At 34.4% G+C, this 19,257-nt stretch overlaps 3 protein-coding genes across 5 annotated transcripts; 2 read left to right on the top strand and 1 right to left on the bottom strand.

The window, feature by feature from the left end:
* The first annotated feature begins 2,521 nt into the window (after positions 1-2,521).
* On the top strand, positions 2,522-7,927 carry LOC125195747. 3 transcript variants are annotated; one of them, XM_048093943.1, is made up of 8 exons: positions 2,523-2,769; positions 2,858-3,427; positions 4,265-4,504; positions 5,646-5,735; positions 6,279-6,428; positions 6,526-6,650; positions 6,944-7,073; positions 7,575-7,927. In XM_048093943.1, exons 2-8 carry the CDS (start codon positions 2,891-2,893, stop codon positions 7,698-7,700), a joined length of 1,398 nt encoding a protein of 465 aa, XP_047949900.1. In that variant the 5' UTR covers positions 2,523-2,769; positions 2,858-2,890; the 3' UTR covers positions 7,701-7,927. The 3 variants fall into 3 exon arrangements, with proteins under 3 accessions (XP_047949901.1, XP_047949900.1, XP_047949899.1); XM_048093942.1 differs by having other exon boundaries at positions 2,523-3,427; XM_048093944.1 differs by lacking the exon at positions 5,646-5,735 and having other exon boundaries at positions 2,522-3,427.
* Positions 7,928-13,159: 5,232 nt separating this feature from the next.
* On the top strand, positions 13,160-14,838 carry LOC125192089 (protein trichome birefringence-like 42). Its single transcript, XM_048089544.1, has 5 exons — positions 13,160-13,412; positions 13,709-13,871; positions 13,972-14,135; positions 14,211-14,369; positions 14,434-14,838. The coding sequence occupies exons 1-5, from the start codon at positions 13,168-13,170 to the stop codon at positions 14,723-14,725; spliced, it is 1,023 nt and encodes a 340-aa protein (XP_047945501.1). The 5' UTR covers positions 13,160-13,167; the 3' UTR covers positions 14,726-14,838.
* LOC125192090 (50S ribosomal protein L13, chloroplastic-like) lies at positions 14,813-17,475 on the bottom strand. Its single transcript, XM_048089545.1, has 4 exons — positions 17,212-17,475; positions 16,286-16,471; positions 15,441-15,611; positions 14,813-15,142 (listed from the first exon to the last, which is right to left on the bottom strand). The coding sequence occupies exons 1-4, from the start codon at positions 17,413-17,415 to the stop codon at positions 15,026-15,028; spliced, it is 678 nt and encodes a 225-aa protein (XP_047945502.1). The 5' UTR covers positions 17,416-17,475; the 3' UTR covers positions 14,813-15,025.
* Between the last annotated feature and the right edge of the window lie 1,782 nt (positions 17,476-19,257).

The raw sequence follows: 19,257 nt of genomic DNA, 5'->3' as shown, positions 1-19,257 counted from the left end.
GAAAACTTTAGAGTGGGAAATTCACACGATTTGAAAAGTTGGTGATTTTTAAGGCTACTTTTAAAGGTGGCGGGATATACCAAATTTTTGTGAAAGTTTATATTATTTTTGACCAATTTCACGCCTCCGGCATGCCACGTGAGATAAGTTTTTAACAGAAATATGTTGTCAGGTCGGGTAATTTGGGAAATTTGCACAATTCGATAAAGTTCATAACTTTAGGTGCAACTATTACAGTTTGTGGGAATAACCAAACTTTCCGCAAAGTTTATGACTTTTTAGGCAATTTACCCTTCAAATATAAATTTTCTAGCCCAACAATAGCACTAACAACTTTTTTGTTCATCTTCTTCAGCGATTCTAGTGATTCGACGCCCGTAAAGCCAATGCTGGAGCGGCAACTTAGCCTACACCAGGTCCGGTCCGGTCGTGAATGGAGGGATCGGCACCGACAGTGGGAGTGGCAGCAGGAGTGGACCGATCGCCGGCACAGGCAAGAAGGCAGGCAGTATGTCTTCATCAAGGATTTTGTACACCAATTTTGCCACCTTCTTAATTCATGTGGCCGTCGTTTCGATATCGTCCAAGTTTTCCTTTTTTTTCCTTACGTCGGGGTAGTACTCCCCCCACATTACCATACTAAAGAATGGTACAACTTTCCATAGCACTTTTGTTAAAATGTATTCCCAAATAAGCATATGTGGGAAGCACCGACTCGAGAACGTTGGGTAAGTAAACACCAAATATAGCAAATGCAAATAGATAAAATCCCCACCTCGAATAGGCTAGAAGCCTCTTCTCTCTCTTAATCTCTCGTAAGACGTCATCGACTCTTGATTTGACAAAACCAAACGATCCACGGAGTTCAGTGACATGGGGGCCGATGTCGACACAGTGGGCGTGTACGTTCGCCAAGGATCTACTAGCAAACGCTGCAACGCGCCCACACTGCATGTTGCAATGGTCCTTGTCGACTCTCGTGTCTATCATAGACTTGGCCTTCTCGGCTATCTTTCCCAAGAAGGTCGGCTTCAGCTCCAAGTCTCCTTCAGGGGCTTGCGGAGCATCTTCATCGTGTCGGAGGTGAAACTCCAACAACTCAGCTTGCTTCTATTTTGTTGGTATACTCTGTCATTTTATTGGCTACTGCTCCACAACCCACACTTATTTCTCATGGTACTATCAAATCTTGAGGTGGTCCATTCAAAAATTTAAATCTCATCATTTCTTTAAATTGGAAAGTCTACACTATTAATCACAAAAAATTAAATAAAATCTTCTTTCCACATTCTCACTGTGTGTTTATCTCTCTCTAACCTTCACGTCTTTGAAAATGTGATGTTGAATTGAAGCATGCGATTAAGATTATAGTGATGTGAATATAAGAACAATCAATTATTTGGCACGGTGACTTGATATTCACACGGTTAAATTCACATTGTGCTTTAAATCCGTACGCTCCAGCACATACTCATAGTGACTCTCACATTGTTCTATTAGAATGACTTGAAATTCGCACGGTGCTTACGACATAATCGCGATGATGGACGATGGGTTTTGGTCATCTAACATCGTTTGACATTATTTAGAGGGTGAAAAAAATAATTTACTATTTTTTCGAATTTATTTTTAATTTCCTATATGTTTCATTATGATGATTGATGCCTTTACGATTTACACAAAATATTTTATACCAATAATAAGAAAAGAGATTTTAGCAAGGTAAGGGGAGCTTACCTTTTCCTTGCTTTTATGCGTTCAATGTTGGAAAGAAATGAATATTTTTATGGTATTTTAAAAAGAAAAAAAAAAAAGGAAAAATTATATTCCCTCCGTTCGAACTAAGTTGGTATAAATTTTCGGGCATGAATATTAAGAAATTGTGTTGAACAGATTAAATGAAAGTGAAATAAAATAAAAGAGAGATAAAAGTATGAAAAATAAGAGAAAGTAAAATATATAATTAAATGAAATAAGAGTGGTTGAATATTATTTTCTTGCGTCCATCCCCTATTGTTGTTATATAATCAGATTTGGTAGTAACATAGATTTAAATGCGTCCATCCCCGATTGTCCATCCCCGATTGTTGTTATATAATCAGATTTGGTAGTAGCATAGATTTAAATGCAACCTTAATTAGTATGATTGACCTACTGAGTTTGAGATACCTAATTAAAGTTTAAAAAATTGGTACAATAGTAATTTACATATCTTCCGAACTACAATAGGTGGCATATTCGATTACTATATTATAGTATAATAATCATGAATGTATAATAAAAAACTATGTCTATAATTGAGGTTGGGTTATGATAACATAACTATCTCTATTTTTGGTAGAAGGATATAATAATTTAATATAAAATAATGACGTTATTTTGTGAATTATTTATTTAAATTAAGTTCTGCTGAAATGTGACACCGGCATAATAATTTGAAGCAATAGCATTACAAGAATTGAGGCCATATTGGGATATGGACGAGATAGTTACCCATATTCGTATTTAATAGCCACACCCCCACGGGATATTAACCAGCGACGTGTCGTCAACACGCACTACCCCTCTTTCCTATCCATTTCTTCATACGCATTCACACTCTCTTCGGGAAGAAGCTCTGCCATTATTTATCAGTGCAAATCAAACTGCCATTGTTTCGTCGATTCTACTCGCAAAAGGAATTATTCACCGGCATCGTTTAATCTAGGGTTTCTGATTGGAGCTCCGCTGTTCAATTGAAGAATCGGAGCCATTTCTCATTTCGCCGCGGTAGGTGGATTATAGTATTAAGTTGCTTCGTCTTGTGGTAAACTGTGGTCTGGAAATTGCGTCGCGCTGAATGATTAGTCGATTTTAGGCTAGGGATTTGAGGAGATTTGATTCGTTGAGAATGATGTCTGTGGAGAGATCGTTTGAAGCGTGGGAGGAGGTCCAGCGGCACGGTCAGGACTTGGCCGATAAGCTTGCGCAGGGATTTACAGGTCTGATTCACTCTCACATAACTCCGCCGTCTTTCGTCTGGCCGAATCCTCCCACACCGAGGCTGGAGTTTCCGGCGCGGAGTTTTATGAGGAATGACTTTGGCCTGTCCGTGGATCAGTCCACGATAACTGGCGTGACGGCTATTTTTGACATCGGGAACAGGATAGGGCAGGCGGGGGCTGATTTTGGGGCGAGTTTGAATGGTGTGGTTCAGCAATTCTTCAGGCGGCTGCCGGTTCCGTTTCGGCATGAAGAGAGCGCTGGGCTTTCGTTGGGAACAGATGGTCATGGACAGAGGGCGAATGTTGGAATTTCGCTGCAGGAGGATTTAGGGTCTCTGGCTGAACGATTCAAGGATTATGGTATTCCTGAAAATGGTGCTGCGGTGGTGGAGGGTTCGACTGAGGACGAGACGCAGGCATTAAAAAAGTTGGGTCGAGCACAGGTAAAGAATTAACTTCATCAACACCTTGGTTTATAATTGAGCTTCTCAGAAATGATGTACTATAATAATAGTATCTATTACCATTTGCAGTTTGAAATTTCTAAGTAGACTTGAGAAATAGATGTAAGATGTTGAACCCTATTCATAATAGATAACAGTACCATAAATTGTCTGGTTTGTGATATGTGTAAGTACTACACCTCATTTTTCATCTAGTATTTGAATATTGATATAGGCTTGACTACATCTTTTGGATTGTGAGTTGGTAATTGGTGCTGAGGCTAGAGTAGGCTTCGCGACGTCAATACTTTCCTAATCATGTAGGCACCTTTGCATTGTTCTAATTGAAAACACTTTCCCTATGGAGGGCATATAGTTTTGATTTTTAAGTTTAGATTGGTAACCATTGAATAGGTTTCCACTTTGACATCTCTGATTCACATTAAGAACGACTGTACCCAGGTTCTGACTATTATCTATGTTTGTGTCTTTGACTCTTTGCATAGCAGTGTTATCTTTTTTCTTTCCATCCGTTAACGGTGCAAATCGACCTGTGTCTGTTTACGTCTCATTTTCCAACCAAAATATCCTGTCTGTTTATGGAGGGCATATAATTTTGATTTTTAAGTTTAGATTGGTAACCATTGAATAGGTTTCCACTTTGACATCTCTGATTCACATTAAGAATGACTGTACCCAGGTTCTGACTATTATCTATGTTTGTGTCTTTGACTCTTTGCATAGCAGTGTTATCTTTTTTCTTTCCATCCGTTAACGGTGCAAATCGACCTGTGTCTGTTTATGTCTCATTTTCCAACCAAAATATCCTGTGTGCAGGGTACTCTCAATGTCACATCGACTTATGACAGTAGAACCAGAAATATAGAGAGCTCTCTGGTTGCCAGAGGAGATTTATGGCGAGTAGAGGCATCACAAGGTAGTTCAACATCAGGCAGTGATAATTCTTCCCTTTTCCTCGTCCAGCTTGGGCCTGTACTTTTTGTCCGGGATTCCACTCTTCTTTTGCCTGTCCATTTGTCAAAGCAGCATCTTCTGTGGTATGGCTATGATAGAAAGGTAAGGCAAATTTATGAAACCTGTTGTCTCTGTTGGTTTGTGCTATCTATGCTCAAGGAAAATAATAATGCATGTTTCTGAGAATACATCATAATAGTCAGTCATACTCCAAATCCTGGCAAGCTTGTTTAGATAATTACTGAATCAACGTGGAACACTAGCTGACGCCCTAAACTGGTCGGTCACAATGATTAAGGGTGTGAGTGTTGCTCCCGATTTTCTCTTTTATGGCTGTAGTCAATATGCTATTAATTACTATTGTTTATCTGCATAATTATGTCCATTGTGTGCTTAATTAAATTTTCTCACTTGAAATGTGCATATTTGTGATTTCTTCAAGTAGCCATTAACATGTAAAAGCCAATTTTACTGTTTTCTCAAATTGTACTTTCTGTTAATTAAAGGCTGATTCTTTGTCTGTTAGCTGGTTTGGTCTCTTCGTCCACTTGCTTCCCAGTTTAGTGTATAAGTTGGGACTGTAGGAAGAATTCTAATTTGATGTGCATGTACTGATAGTTGCAAGATTTGTTACATGAATTAAAGAGAAATAGTACATGATTTGATAATTTGGGGTCTCTTTTAGGTAATTGACTGAAACAAGCAATCTAAATAGAGTCATAGATTATGTTTATGTATCAAATCTAAAGTAACTCCTCTTTGTTTTTTCTTGAAAAAAAGTGCAAGAATCTTGATTAGTTCAGCGGGTGGATGAATATTCCAAATTGTAAGAAAAAGAAATATGGTTGTACATACTTAGCTCGTATGAAGCAAGACTCACCAATACACTCTTGTGGAGTCTTAAGGAAGTGAAAGAAAATAGAAGAAAATTAGTTCACCGTCATAGTGGCTGACTGGAACTACCCTGTGCAAAGTAACGTCATGTTATGTACCCCTGGATATCAGTAACGCATGATACCTGGGAACTATCTCAAGAAAATGAACAGGCAAATATGCACATGGACCAATCGACTTGCGACTTGTGTTATTTTCATTTAGTACTTTTGTCAAATGTTTGAAACATTATCTACCCAGTTAGTTGATTACTTCTCCTGCACTGTTGTAACAATCCTGTTCATGAGAGTTGCAATTAATGTGATCTTTTGTTGAAAACTTAACCAGTTTAGTGGTTTATGCTGCACAGAATGGAATGCATTCACTTTGTCCAGCTGTATGGTCAAAGCATAGGAAGTGGCTGTTAATGTCAATGATCTGCCTCAACCCTTTCACTTGTGTAAGTCTAAACCTGTCATATGTGTAACTGATGTAGTTTTAATGTGGAAAATATCCATGGAAAGAAGTAGGAAAATCCAAATGATCTCTGGATTGATCAGAAGATCCGTTCAGTTGGCTAGAATATAGAATCATGTACTTATGTCCATCCCACAAAAGAGTCACACTTGTGGGACGGCACGAGATTTTAGGAGGTTTTGTTTCGTGTGTTAAATGGAGAGAGAAAATATAGTTTTTATATTCATGTGAGAGAAAACTTTTTCCAAAAAGGGAAAAAATGTGACATCTTTTGTGGGACAAACTAAAAAGGAAAGTGTGACATCTTTTGTGGGACGGAGGGAGTATATTCTAATTATGTGCAATTACAAGAAATTTTAGGTATTTTTTAGCTTATAATCAATTTACATCTGACTTTGCTGTAAATAACTGCTTACTGGGATGCCTATACATATTTGAATGTCTAAACATTTTCTTCTCCTTTCCTAATTGAAAGCTTTAATTTATTAACTTAGTTAGCTCTAACACTGTTGTTTCTTCTGTGCAGTCTTTCATGGATGTGCAGTTTCCTAATGGCCAGTTAACCTATGTATCTGGTGAAGGTATATCAACCAGTGCATTTCTGCCCCTCTGTGGTGGTCTACTTCAAGCACAGGGTCATTATCCAGGAGAGATGAAGTTTAGTTTCTCTTGCAAGGTGCCACTGCAATTATCCATCGTGACTTTTTTGCTAAACTTACTGCTGCCTTCTGTCTTCATTCTTGAACAAGAAAATTAATATTCAACTCATGCAGAACAAGTGGGGAACACGCATAACACCTACATGGCAGTGGCCTGACAAATCATTTGCCTTAGGATTGGAGCAGGCATTGGCCTGGAAGAGATCTGGTCTCATGGTGAGACCAACAGTCCAATTAAGGTAACTGTGATTGCTTTATCAATATCCAATGCGATGCTATTTATTTATGAACATCCAGTCATGCTTATTGTTCTTCATATAGCCAGTATGAGTCATTTTTTGGGCTTTGCCGCAGAACTGTCTTACAAGAATGCTTATTGTTCATCATGGGGCCAGTGGGTGTCATTTTGTTTGGCAGTACTTTCCCTGTTAACTTGTTTTGATCTATGGACCTTTTCATATTGTTTCTCATTCTGATCTACAGCCTTGAAAACTCCATGCTTACAGTTCCTTATACATTTCTTTTGCTTCAGTTTATGTCCGACATTTGGTGGAAGTTTTCCTGGAGTACATATGGAAGTTACTCATTCTGTGAAGGATGAATTTAATCTTAGTTGTGGATGTGCCCTCGTACATCGTCCTTCTGCTTTTGCATCAGCATCGGTAAATACTCGTGGTCGATACTATCTTGGTTTGTTTTATTTATTGGTTTTCAATATACCCAATGCTATTCTTCTTAACCAACTCAATGAAATTATTCTTTTTATACCTTTTTAATACTTTTTGGACAACTATACCCTTATGAACTTTGGTAGTGAACTGCTATTCTTTTTTATATGTAACTTTAAGAGGTTTTATTATTTGAGAACTTCATGTATTCAGCAAATGAAATTGATAGAAACCAAGGAAAGAAACAAAATGTCTTATAATCTTGCTTATAATACACATGTAATCTCACTCTGTGTCTCTAGTGCAATGGAATACCATCAAGATATGTTCATACACGTAGTTCTCTGGAAGACTGTTCCCACTAATAGAAAATATTGGTGTAATTTAAGTGGTTAAACTTCTTAAAATGTCTTTTTTATCTGAATGGATTACTGTTCTTGTTCATTTTCTAAAACCAAATCTTATTCAGTCTCTCTTCGTTGAAAATGGATGTAGGTTGGGAGGTCCAAGTGGAATGGAAACGTTGGAAGTGCAGGGGTAGTTGTGAAAGTTGAAACTCCTCTAGATCATTTTGGCAATCCTTCTTTCTCTGTTCAGTTAAACAGCGGAATCGAGTTTTAACTATGTCCTCTTGTTTGCTGCCTTGTGTTTTAGAACTGCGCCTTGAAGTTAACTGTATACACCGTGTTTAGGGCATCGTATCCTCTCTAGTCTCTCCAGCAATTCTGGGTTAAGAAGATAGAATAGAAGATGTGAATATTTATGCCAAGTTGAATAGATTGTATTTTGGTGCATTTAGCAGTGGTTAATTTTATTCTGTTTAATCAAGTTAAATAGATTTCGAGTTATTCTGTTTCAGCTTATGTTAATTTGATTTAGGTCGCAGTAGATGAAATTAGTTTGATATGTCTTTCCCCTACGCAAAATGGAGCAAATATTTGTATAGACATGTCCAAGGCTCAGGAACCGGTGGTTCTAGTTCTGGAAAATCTCAAACCGGAATCGAATCTTGAGCGTATTTCACGGTTGCGGTGTCGGTTCGAAAACTGCTGCTTCCGATTTAGGTTTCGAACCGTCGGTTTTCCGGCAGTTTTTCGCGGTTCGAACCGTAAGTTTTCCGACGGTGTTTTGCAGTTTCGGTTTCACGGTTTTATGGTGGTTTTTCACTGTTGTGGTTCGGAACCGTATGGAACCAGTGTTTCCAGCATGGTTTCGGTTATATTTTAGTGTCGCGAATCCGGTTCAGAATCGTAACCGGCGGTTCCGGTTTCACGGTTAACCGCTGGTTCACTAAAACTTGGGCCTCTCTTTATCTGATCTTCGACATGAATAAGGTTGTGTATGTCCTATTTTCTTCAAGCACAAATATTGTAGTGTTATAAGAAGTATATATTCAAATTAATTTAGGGAAAGTAAATGCTTAGGGATTTAAATTTGAATATGTTAACTTTGGAATTTTTAGTATATATCCATGGATTAAATTGTATGGGAGCTACAACCGATGTTCGAATTCAAACGAATTCCATTAGTAAATTGTATTGTCTTCAAATGGAACAAAGTTTGTTGTTATATCAAACTCATAATTGACGTGTCTCAACTATAGGACGAATTTTAATTTAATCGATGTGCAGAAGGTTCACGTGCCTTATGCTATATTAATTGGTAGGAATAATAAGTTTAACTTAGAATCAAATAAAATAATAGTATGTGCGGACAAAGTAACATAGCATGATTGCAATTGCCACTACTCTCCATACCATTCTCCCACTAAAAAAAAGGCACTGAATATTTATTTCTTGTTTTGTAACCGCACTAATTGATTTTGGAGTGAACTTTAAAAATATCCATGAACTATTAGTTTATTTCGAAAATGGTCCCTAAACTTTAAAAATATCACCAGTAGTTCTTGGACTAAAGGTTAATATAAAAAACAGTCATTTTGCACTGTTTCGAGATGAAAATGCCCTTTTGAGGGGTTTGAGGGTGGACAATTTGGTCTTTTTACATTTTTAACATTTTAAATCTAATATTATTTCAGTTATGTACTAAATATGATATTATTTCAAAATTATCATTCTTCTTCCCTTTTGTCATCCTTCACTTTGTTTCTTTAAATCAATATTAGATTTAATTTATAAAATTAAATTTTAAATTTTGATTTTTAAATATCAATAAATTTTTCAATTAAAACTATTAATTCATGGACACTATAAATATTGATTAAAAATATTAATTTTTGTTTTTAATATAATATTCCGTTGAATTGAAGAAGTACAAGGAAAATAATATTAATCGTGATGGAAAAATAAGAGCTATTTTATTTAGCCTTCGTTCGGTTGTTATAATTGCTTTGATGGAATATTATGAAGTTGACTAAAACTTTTATATAGGAGTATTTTTGTTGAAATTTTCTAGTCATTTTGATTGTTTTCAAATTAATAAACGAAAATTATATTAGTCTTACATTACATGCATATTTATTTCAGAATAAATCGTGTTATACAATCTATTTATGATTAAAGCTATTAAATATTGATTTAAAACTAAGACGTTGTCATATCTTATTGATTAAATATTAGACACTATCAAATATTGATTATGACTATTAATTTTTGTTATTTATTAAATTTTATAATTAAAAAAAATTATTGATATTTAAAAACTGAAATTTAAAATTTAATTTTGTAAAATTAAATCTAGAGTGAACTACAAAAATGGTCCCTAGACTATGGGTTTATCTCGCCCATAGTCCCTGGACTTTAAAAATATCGTCAGTAGTCCCTGGACTAAGGGTTTATCTCGAAATTGGTCCTTTTGGCTTTTTTGGTACGAAAATACCCTTTGATATTATTTTGGGGGGTTTGGGCAATTTGGTCTTTTTACACTTTTAACATTTTAAATCTGATATTATTTTAGTTATGTACTAACTTTGATATTATTTCAAATTTATCATCCTTTTTTCCCTTTTTTCCATCCTTCACTTTGTTTCTTTATTTCAATATTAGATTTAATTTTACAAAATTTTAAATTTTAATTTTTAAATATCAATAAAAAATTTTAATTATAAAAATTATTAAATATTAAAAATTAATAGTTATAATCAATATTTGATAGTGTATAGAACTATGACAATGCCTTAGTTTTAATCAATATTTAATACTCCCTCTGTCCCACGTTACTTGAGTCATTTTTTTTTGCACTCGTTTTGGAAAAATAATAATAAATAGTTAAAATGGAGAGAAAAAAAGTAAGAGAGAGAATAATGTAGAGAAGAGTCTTAACTATATTATTTTTTTTTACTTTATTTTCTCTTCACTTTAATTATTTACTATTATTTTTTCAAAACGAGTGCAAAAAAGAAGTGACTCAAGTAACGTGGGACGAAGGGAGTAGCTTTAATCATAAATAGATTATATAACACAATTTATTCTGAAATAAATATGCATCTAATGTAAGACTAATATAATTTTCGTTTATTAATTTGAAAACAATCAAAATTTACTAGAAAATTTCAACAAAAATACTCCTATATAAAATTTTAAGTAGGATCAAATTTTTAGTCAACTTCATAATATTTAATCACAAGCAATTATAACAACCGAACGGAGGCTAAATAGAATAACTCTTATTTTTCCATCATGATTAATATTATTTTTCTGTACTTCTTCAATTCAATTGAATATTATATTAAATAACAAAAATTAATAGTTTTAATCAATATTTATAGTGTCCATGTATTAATAGTTTTTATTAAAAAAATTTATTGATATTTAAAAATCTAAATATTAAATTTAATTTTATAAAATGAAATCTAATATTGAAATAAAATAACAAATTCAGTGAAGGATAACAAAATGGAAGAAGAATGATAATTTTGAAATAATATCAAAGTTAGTACATAACTAAAATAATATCAGATTTAAAATGTTAAAAGTGTAAAAAGACCAAATTGCCCAAACCCCCCAAAACAATATCAAAGGGTATTTACGTACCAAAAAAAGCCAAAAGGACTAATTTCGAGATAAATCCTTAGTCCAAGGACTACTGGCGATATTTTTAAAGTCCAGAGACTATGGGCGAGATAAACCCATAGTCCAGGGATCATTTTTGTAGTTCAATCTTAAATCTAATATTGAAATAAAGAAACAAAGTGAAGGATGACAAAAGGGAAGAAGAATGATAATTTTGAAATAATATCAGATTTAGTACATAACTGAAATAATATCAGATTTAAAATGTTAAAAATGTAAAAAGATCAAATTGTCCACCCCCAAAACCCCTCAAAAGGGCATTTTCATCTTAAAACAGTGCAAAATGACCGTTTTTGATATTAACCCTTAGTCCAGAAGCTACTGGTAATATTTTTAAAGTACAAGGACCATTTTCGAGATAAATCCATAATCCGGAGATATTTTTGAAGTTCACTCTTGATTTTGCAACTATCTTAATATCCTATGATCATACAACTCGGGTTTCGGAATTTTCTACAAATCCAAGTGCTTGACGATTTGTTATTCACTTAATTTGTGACGGGACGGGAGAGTTCAATGATTAAGGACAAAGTAGTCGTGTCTCAAATTACTATATAATCCATTAGTATTTTGACATCTATTGTAGCAGTATCCAAGATCAAAACTTAAGACTTTTTTTAAAAAAATTATCAATAATAATAATTCCTAATTATTTATTTACAAGTAATTTGAATATTTGACTTATTAATTGGAAGGATTGTGCTTCATAGTCAAGATTAAAACTTGACTTATCCCTCCATATTATTTTTCTTGATTAAATAAATGTGCTAAATGCTAACCAGAGTGTGTTATACATGAACCATCCAACATAACGCCTTCTTAGATTTTAATAGCAAACAAATTTCGATCATAAACATTGTTAGGGACCTAGCTGATGAAGTGAGTAAACTTATGATTTTACTCCGTATGCAAATATTCGACTCCCTCCGTCCCACATTAATTGGTACTCCATCTATTCTACTGAAGATGACCCACCTTTTTTGGTTTGTCTTATCTATGACGACTCATTACTTAAAAAGTAATACTTTTATTTCTACTTTATGCTCTCTCGCTTACTTTATTCTCTCTACCCAATGCAATAAAATTGCATAATATCTCGTGCTGGCGGAGGGAGTACCATTGGACTTGATACAGGATTTAAGAAATATAGTGAAAAGTGAATGGAAAAAGTTAGTGGAGCGTAAGTTCTACTTTTATATAATTTTACAATAAAATGTGAGTTAATGAGTTAGTGGAATGTGTGGTCCATTACTAAAAATAATATAATAAAAAGTAAGAGCGTAAATTAATTAAGGATGAACGAAAAAAAAATTAGTGCCAATTAATAGGAATAGAGATAGTATACTCTCGAGCACATTTTTGTCCTTATCATTTAAAAATAACCAAAGTAACAACTTTTTATTAAAAAAAATAATCAAAACTCCGTTAAGAGAGTATTAGAATTTAAAAACTAGTAATCTAGACTGAAACTTGATCCAGTATTTTTTATTTTATCTAGTCAATTAGTCATATTATTAAAAAAGTTACTTTACTGTCTGCAAGCGCTATAGTAATTGATAGATTGTGTTCAAACTTTTAACCAACTACTATCATTCCGTGCTTTCGTATCGATCTTGCTACGTCTTTTAGCATTTCCCATTTGCATTTGCTTTAATTTTTATTCCTTATTCTGTCTTTGGATTTTAGTGTTTAAATTTAGAGTGAAACAAAATGTCTAAAATCCCGAACGTTTTCTAAATAAAGGGTAAACATAAATAATTTTAATAAGACAACCAAGAAAGATGAAGGCTATTATTGTTAGATTCTATATCAATTAAATAAAACATTCCATTTAATTGAATCCGAATAACTCATAATAATAATATGGCAAAAAGAAGTCAACATAATATAACATTCAATTATCCTCCCACGTAATGCCAAACATCAGTAATGCAATAATATTCAATGAAATAAAATGAATGAAACAGTAGTAGTATTTGATAAAGTGCTCATTATCATTCTATCTATATATAGCTCAAATTTTCATTATTATAGAGTAGTAGTGGCAGCAGCAATATATGGGTTTAAGTTTGAGGCTGCTGCTTCTTCTTCTACTTCTGCTTGTGTGTCTGTCTCAACAGCAGCAGCAGGAGGAAGGGTGCAATATATTTGAAGGGAGTTGGGTTTTCGACGCGTCGTATCCTCTGTACGATGCGTCGCAGTGCCCTTTCATCGCCACCGGCCTCAACTGCCAGAAGCAAGGCAGGCCAGATTCAATCTACCTTCAATACAGATGGAACCCAAACCACTGTCTTCTTCCCAGGTCTATCTTCTATTTTTAGAATTATGAAACACCGAATAGGAGTCCCATTTTTCCATTTTGTTCCATCCGCGAATAGAAGGCCGGATTCATAATTACTATAAATGGTAAAGAGACATCATATTTCAATAACTTATTCCACTCACATAACCCAAGACCTTTGGCGTTAGACATTAACCTCTCTACTGCTTACCAACTCAGATACACAAAATGTTATGTTTGGGTATTATCAGTCTTTAATAAACATAATGCATGTTAGGAGTAGTAATAAATGTTGACTGAATTATGAAAGTATGCAGGTTTGAGGGGAAGGAATTAATGGAAAGGTACAGGAGCAAAAAGGTAATGTTTGTGGGAGACTCACTGAGTGCAAACCAGTGGGAATCTATGGCGTGCATGCTTCACGCCTCTGTCCCCAACGCCACTTACACACTCACTTCACCAACCACACTTTTCTTCCCGGTAACAACTCTTTCACATTATTATTCTTCTTTCCATTTTGCTAATTATAACAAATGGACTAACTAAACTAACAACTCTTTTTCACTTCACTTTTGTAAAGGAATACGATTTCACGCTTAAGTTGTTGAAAAACGGATTCTTGGTGAGGATGGTTAACCACACCATGATACTCGACACCCTCACCGGCACGTCCCTCTGGCTAGGCTACGACGTCTTGATCTTCAACACCTACCACTGGTGGCTCCACTCCGGCCGCCTTAAAACGTCAGTCCATTCTCCATTCCCATAAATAAACATCATCATCTTCCTCTTCTTACTCGTGCCTGCTCCCTCTTCCAGATGGGACCGTTACCAGATCGGGAACAACACATTCGCAGACATGGATCTCATGCAAGCATACACCACTGCTCTAACCACCTGGGTCACCTGGGTCGACTCCAACATCGACCCAGCCAGCACCCGTGTTTTCTTCCAAGGGATTTCTACAGTTCATTACCAGTAAGCTCTTAATTAAACATCCTCATTTTTGCTCCAAACCTCTCCTAATGTTGCTGTCTATCAGTGGTGCAGACTGGAACGAACCTAGTGTGCAGGACTGCAGGGGACAGACCAAGCCCGTAGAAGGGTCCACTTACCCAGGAAGCCAACCTCAGGGGGACGCGGTGATCAGGACTGTACTGAGCAACATGCACAAACCTGCAACTCTGCTCGACATACTTTTACTGACTCAGCTGAGGAAGGATGGCCATCCATCCACGTATGCTGGGGGCGGGATCGACTGCAGCCATTGGTGCCTTGCTGGCGTTCCTGATACCTGGAATCAACTCTTATACACTATTCTTTTACAGAGTTAAATCACTTCTTTTCCTTCCTGGGAATTTGAGATTCCTCAGTTTGTTTAGTAAAGCAACAGTTCATGTGTACTAAAGAGATTATCAAAATAAAAGAGATACAACTACAAAAATTACATAATCGTGCAAATGTTTAGTCAAAAAGAGCTTCATAACGATTCTGATTGTGCTTAAATGCCTCAGAAGAATGGTTATGAGGGTGCTTCCAGCCACAGGAGAGATGGAAGTGAATGATGAAATACATTATAAACATCTGAAATGTAGTCCCCGAATGACTTCTTCCTCAAAGAAACATTAACACCTCTACGTCTGCTTCGTTATCCTCTTGTCCCTTATAGGTAATTCCTTGGGTTGTTGAGCTTCATGAGGGTGATCTGGACCAGTGTAAACCTTAAGATGGGTAAACAATGATCTGCCAAGCTGCAAACAACAAAAAAAAAACTGCTTTTAAGGAACATAATAAATACAACAAATGTGCATTCATCTTCACTTATTTCATTATTCTCTGATTCTTGTATTTACCTAGAGTATAAGTATTGCCTGCCAGCATGTTCAGACTAAAGCAACAGTTCTCATAATAAAACTGAAATAGATGTGCTAGAAAATCTGAACATGAATAAGAGAGAACACTAATCTAGTCAGAACATATATGCCTTGTCTACTTATTGGCTACTCAGATTGATATCATTAAAGTAAAATTGATTTAGAGAAAACTTACTCGCCCTTTAGGGAGCATCCCACGGACAGCATGCTCAATGATTCTTTCAGGAACTCTCTTCTGAAGCTGATCGAAGGTTTCCACTGTCATGCCACCAGGTCTTCCTGAGTGCCTCATGTAGAGTTTCTGTGTCCTCTTCTTTCCAGATACAGCGATCTTATCGGCATTCACCTATTTTGTGCCATTATGAGTATATAAATTGTGAATAGGTACTGCATCAAAATCGAATTAATTTACTTGGAGAATACAATACTGGTTCGAAACAGCCAAAAAGAAAATGAAGCATGCTAGATCATCAAAGTAGATTACTTGCAACAACTTGATTTTTTTAAGATAGCGAAGTAAAGACATCAGGCCATGAATGTTTTTAATGAGTAGCTGATAGACCCCACTTTTAAACAAAGAATTACTCCATTTCTCAAAAGTACTTATTTTCAAATTTAATGGTTGGCCACCAAAATAAGCAGTGTATCTAAATAGATTAAAGAGCAATCATACCATATTTACCCAAACTTCCTACATCTTAAGTGCTTCATGTAATGAAGTCAGTAATTGATCTGAAATGAACTAGCCAACTCTTTTTATTGTTACTATCGAATATAACATATGTAGTCAGAAAGAAATGAAGAACTATGAGCTTATAACATGTGGTAGTAATAACATCTAACTTAAATATATCTCACCATGCCTGTAGTCAGTACTTAGCACAAGAAATTTGGTTTTACAGTATTAAAATACAGTGACTTGGTGTGAGGAGAGTCATATAAAATGTAAATGGAATTCTACAACCAATTAAAGTAATGTATGATGAGCTCAAAATGTGTCTTCACCATGTATCAGCTTACCACTATAACATGAGCTCCCATGTCGACACTGGGAGTGTAAGTAGCTAGATTTTTTCCCCTGATATGAATGGCTATTGTCGAAGCTAGTCTTCCAAGAATCTTGTCGCTAGCATCCACTACGTACCAAGTCTTGCTGGTTGGAATATGGTCCTTAGCCTTGGGATACCATGTTTTATTCCACACATCCTGAAATATGAAACTGTGAGCAATATGATGACTTTAACACAATTAACTGCACTGTGTGTTTGTGTGTGTGAATACACTTAAAAGGTCATGGCTGGATAAACTAAGCCAAGGACTATTAGACAAGGGTACGAAACATGCTTGAATCTAAAAGTAGGGCACGACCTTAGCCGGATTTTAGATGAAGATTGTGCGCACAAACACCTACACCGTATGAAGTAAAAATTATTCTCATTTAGCCATCAAGTATGGAGAACAGCCCCTTCTACTTCCTCACATATCATCAATTCATCACTTATCGTGCCAAAAACTTGGCATTTTATTCAACTGTCAATCGAAGAATGCAACCACACATATAGCCAGAAAATGCTATGAGAATCCAACTTTCACAATCAATCATATATACATTCTTCTTCTTTGACGAGATTACTATATTTTTACTTATTCATCCATCCATCATCAATGTGAATTCAATAAGCAGTCAATACTTCAACCCCTACCACAATTTCCAAAAAATGTCCCAATTCTAGACTCTACACAAATCAACACTAACCATTGCTACATTACATTGCACTAGCATAACTATAAACATGTCGATTATCACGACTCCGATTTTGAGAAAATTAGCCCCCGTTTTGTCAGGATAGTAGAAATAAAAGCCTAATTAAACAGAAATAGGGCGAAGTAATGTTGAGGTAGCAACATTGACACAATTGATTAAAAGATGGGGAAAAATAACTGACGGGTCCAGTGAGATCGTCAAACATCCAGTGCTGGTCGGCCGGTATAACAGCGGGTTTGTCTTGGCAGCATATCTTGAAATTGAAAAGCCTCTTGGGTTGGACGGAAGGTTTGGTCGACGCGGCGAGTGAAAAGCCGAGGGAGGAGGGTGAGGGTTTGGATATGAAGAGGGAAGAAGAAGTGGCGCAGTTAACCGCCATTGCCATTGCGCTACTGCAACAATGAGGATAAGCTGTTGGGTTTTTAAAATTCAGTGGGAGTCGAAAATGTTTTGACTTTAATTGATTTAGTTAAACTTAAACTCATAGAAGGGCAAATTGTGGAGAAAATATTTCCTAGTCAAGGAATACCAAGGTGGCAATCCAATTTGTGTCACACCCATAAAATTTTGACAATACAAATATATATTCCAACCAGATATATAAAATATGGAAACACTCTATAATAAATGTACACCATTTTATTATATGGAAAGTTTATGCATATTCAATATATAATAAGCACACTATATATAAACACTTAATAATGGAGTATATATACCACATAATATAGTTATTGGAATGACGATCATTTTTTTAATAGTAGTTCTAGTTTATAAAATTTTAAATTTAATTGCTTTCTCATGCAACAATCCTTTGACTATTTTGTTTATGAAGTTTTTTCATGCTATAATTAGTTTTTTAATCTCATCATCATCATCATCATCATCATCATCATCATCATCATCATCATCATCATCATCATCATCATCATCATTATTATTATTATTATTATTATTATTATTATTATTATTATTATTATTATTATTATTATTTTTAAAATTATTTTTTAATTATTTTATTTTATTAAATATTTTTATAAATTTAACAAAATATATTATCCATACAGTTAATATCAACTCTAAATAATTATCCATATATTTTATTTAATTAGACACTACATAATCATTTGTATTACTATTAATTTAATTTATATGGAGCAGTATTTAATGCCAACAAATTTGAAGTTAATTACACTTTTTATTTGTCTAAATTTGCTGTATTTATAAAAAAGAAGGAAGTAATCTCCTAAATATCTTATTGTAAGATGACTTAGTATAATTAATTTACGTATAAAATGACTTAGTGAAAAAAATGATTTAATAATTTTAAATACATGAAACGATGGACCTATATGTATAATATGTGATCAAACTTTCCATATAATAAATGATACGTAGATATAATTAGAGTGTTTCCATAATCTATATATCTAGTTGGAATTAGACTTATATATATTTCCACTTGTCAAAATTTTATGGGTGTGACATACCAAATAGGATTGCCACCTTGGTATTCCTTGACTAGGGAATTTTTTCTCCAAATTGTGCTGATAAAGTTAAAAACTTTCAGTATAGTTTAATTTTTCTCATGGGCTTTTATTGGACTATGTAAAATTTTTATTTGACTTGATCCAATAGATTTTCAATACAAACTTATCTTATGTGGCATGACTTCACAAATGATAAATTTAGGGTTCAATTCAAATTGTGAAATTAGTGCTACTTTCATCCTGAATTGATTTGTATGTTTATGTCGATTTGTATGCTGAATTTGAGTTGTATGTTTTCATTTGTGATAAGTGAAGGGTCAGAGATTGCAAAGCTAGAAGATAAACAATCAGAATTAGTGAAATTTTGCCAAGTCATGCCTCTGATGCCACATAGGATAAGTTTGTGTCAGAAATCTATTGGATCGGGTCGGATGAAAAATTTACACAATTCGGTAAATTCATGATTTTTCATGCAGCATTTAAAATTTTACGGAAAAATCAAACTATGTTGAAAGTTCATGACTTTTCAGACAATTGACTCTTTATAAAATAATTTGAATAAAATATATGAGCTTAAATGAGAATGATCAATTTGAAATTATTTTTTATAAAATAAGATAAATTTAATTAATTTTGTTTTTAACCTAATATACAAAACATCTTACTAAAATTATTTAAATAATTTTAACCACTACAATTTAACAACAACGATAATATACAATCTTAGGACATGCTTG

The sequence above is a fragment of the Salvia hispanica genome, chromosome 6, assembly GCF_023119035.1.
Source record: "Salvia hispanica cultivar TCC Black 2014 chromosome 6, UniMelb_Shisp_WGS_1.0, whole genome shotgun sequence".
Lineage (NCBI taxonomy): Eukaryota > Viridiplantae > Streptophyta > Magnoliopsida > Lamiales > Lamiaceae > Salvia > Salvia hispanica.
The sequence above is the reverse complement of the archived record's forward strand: the minus strand, read 5'-3'. Positions and strand labels throughout refer to the sequence as shown.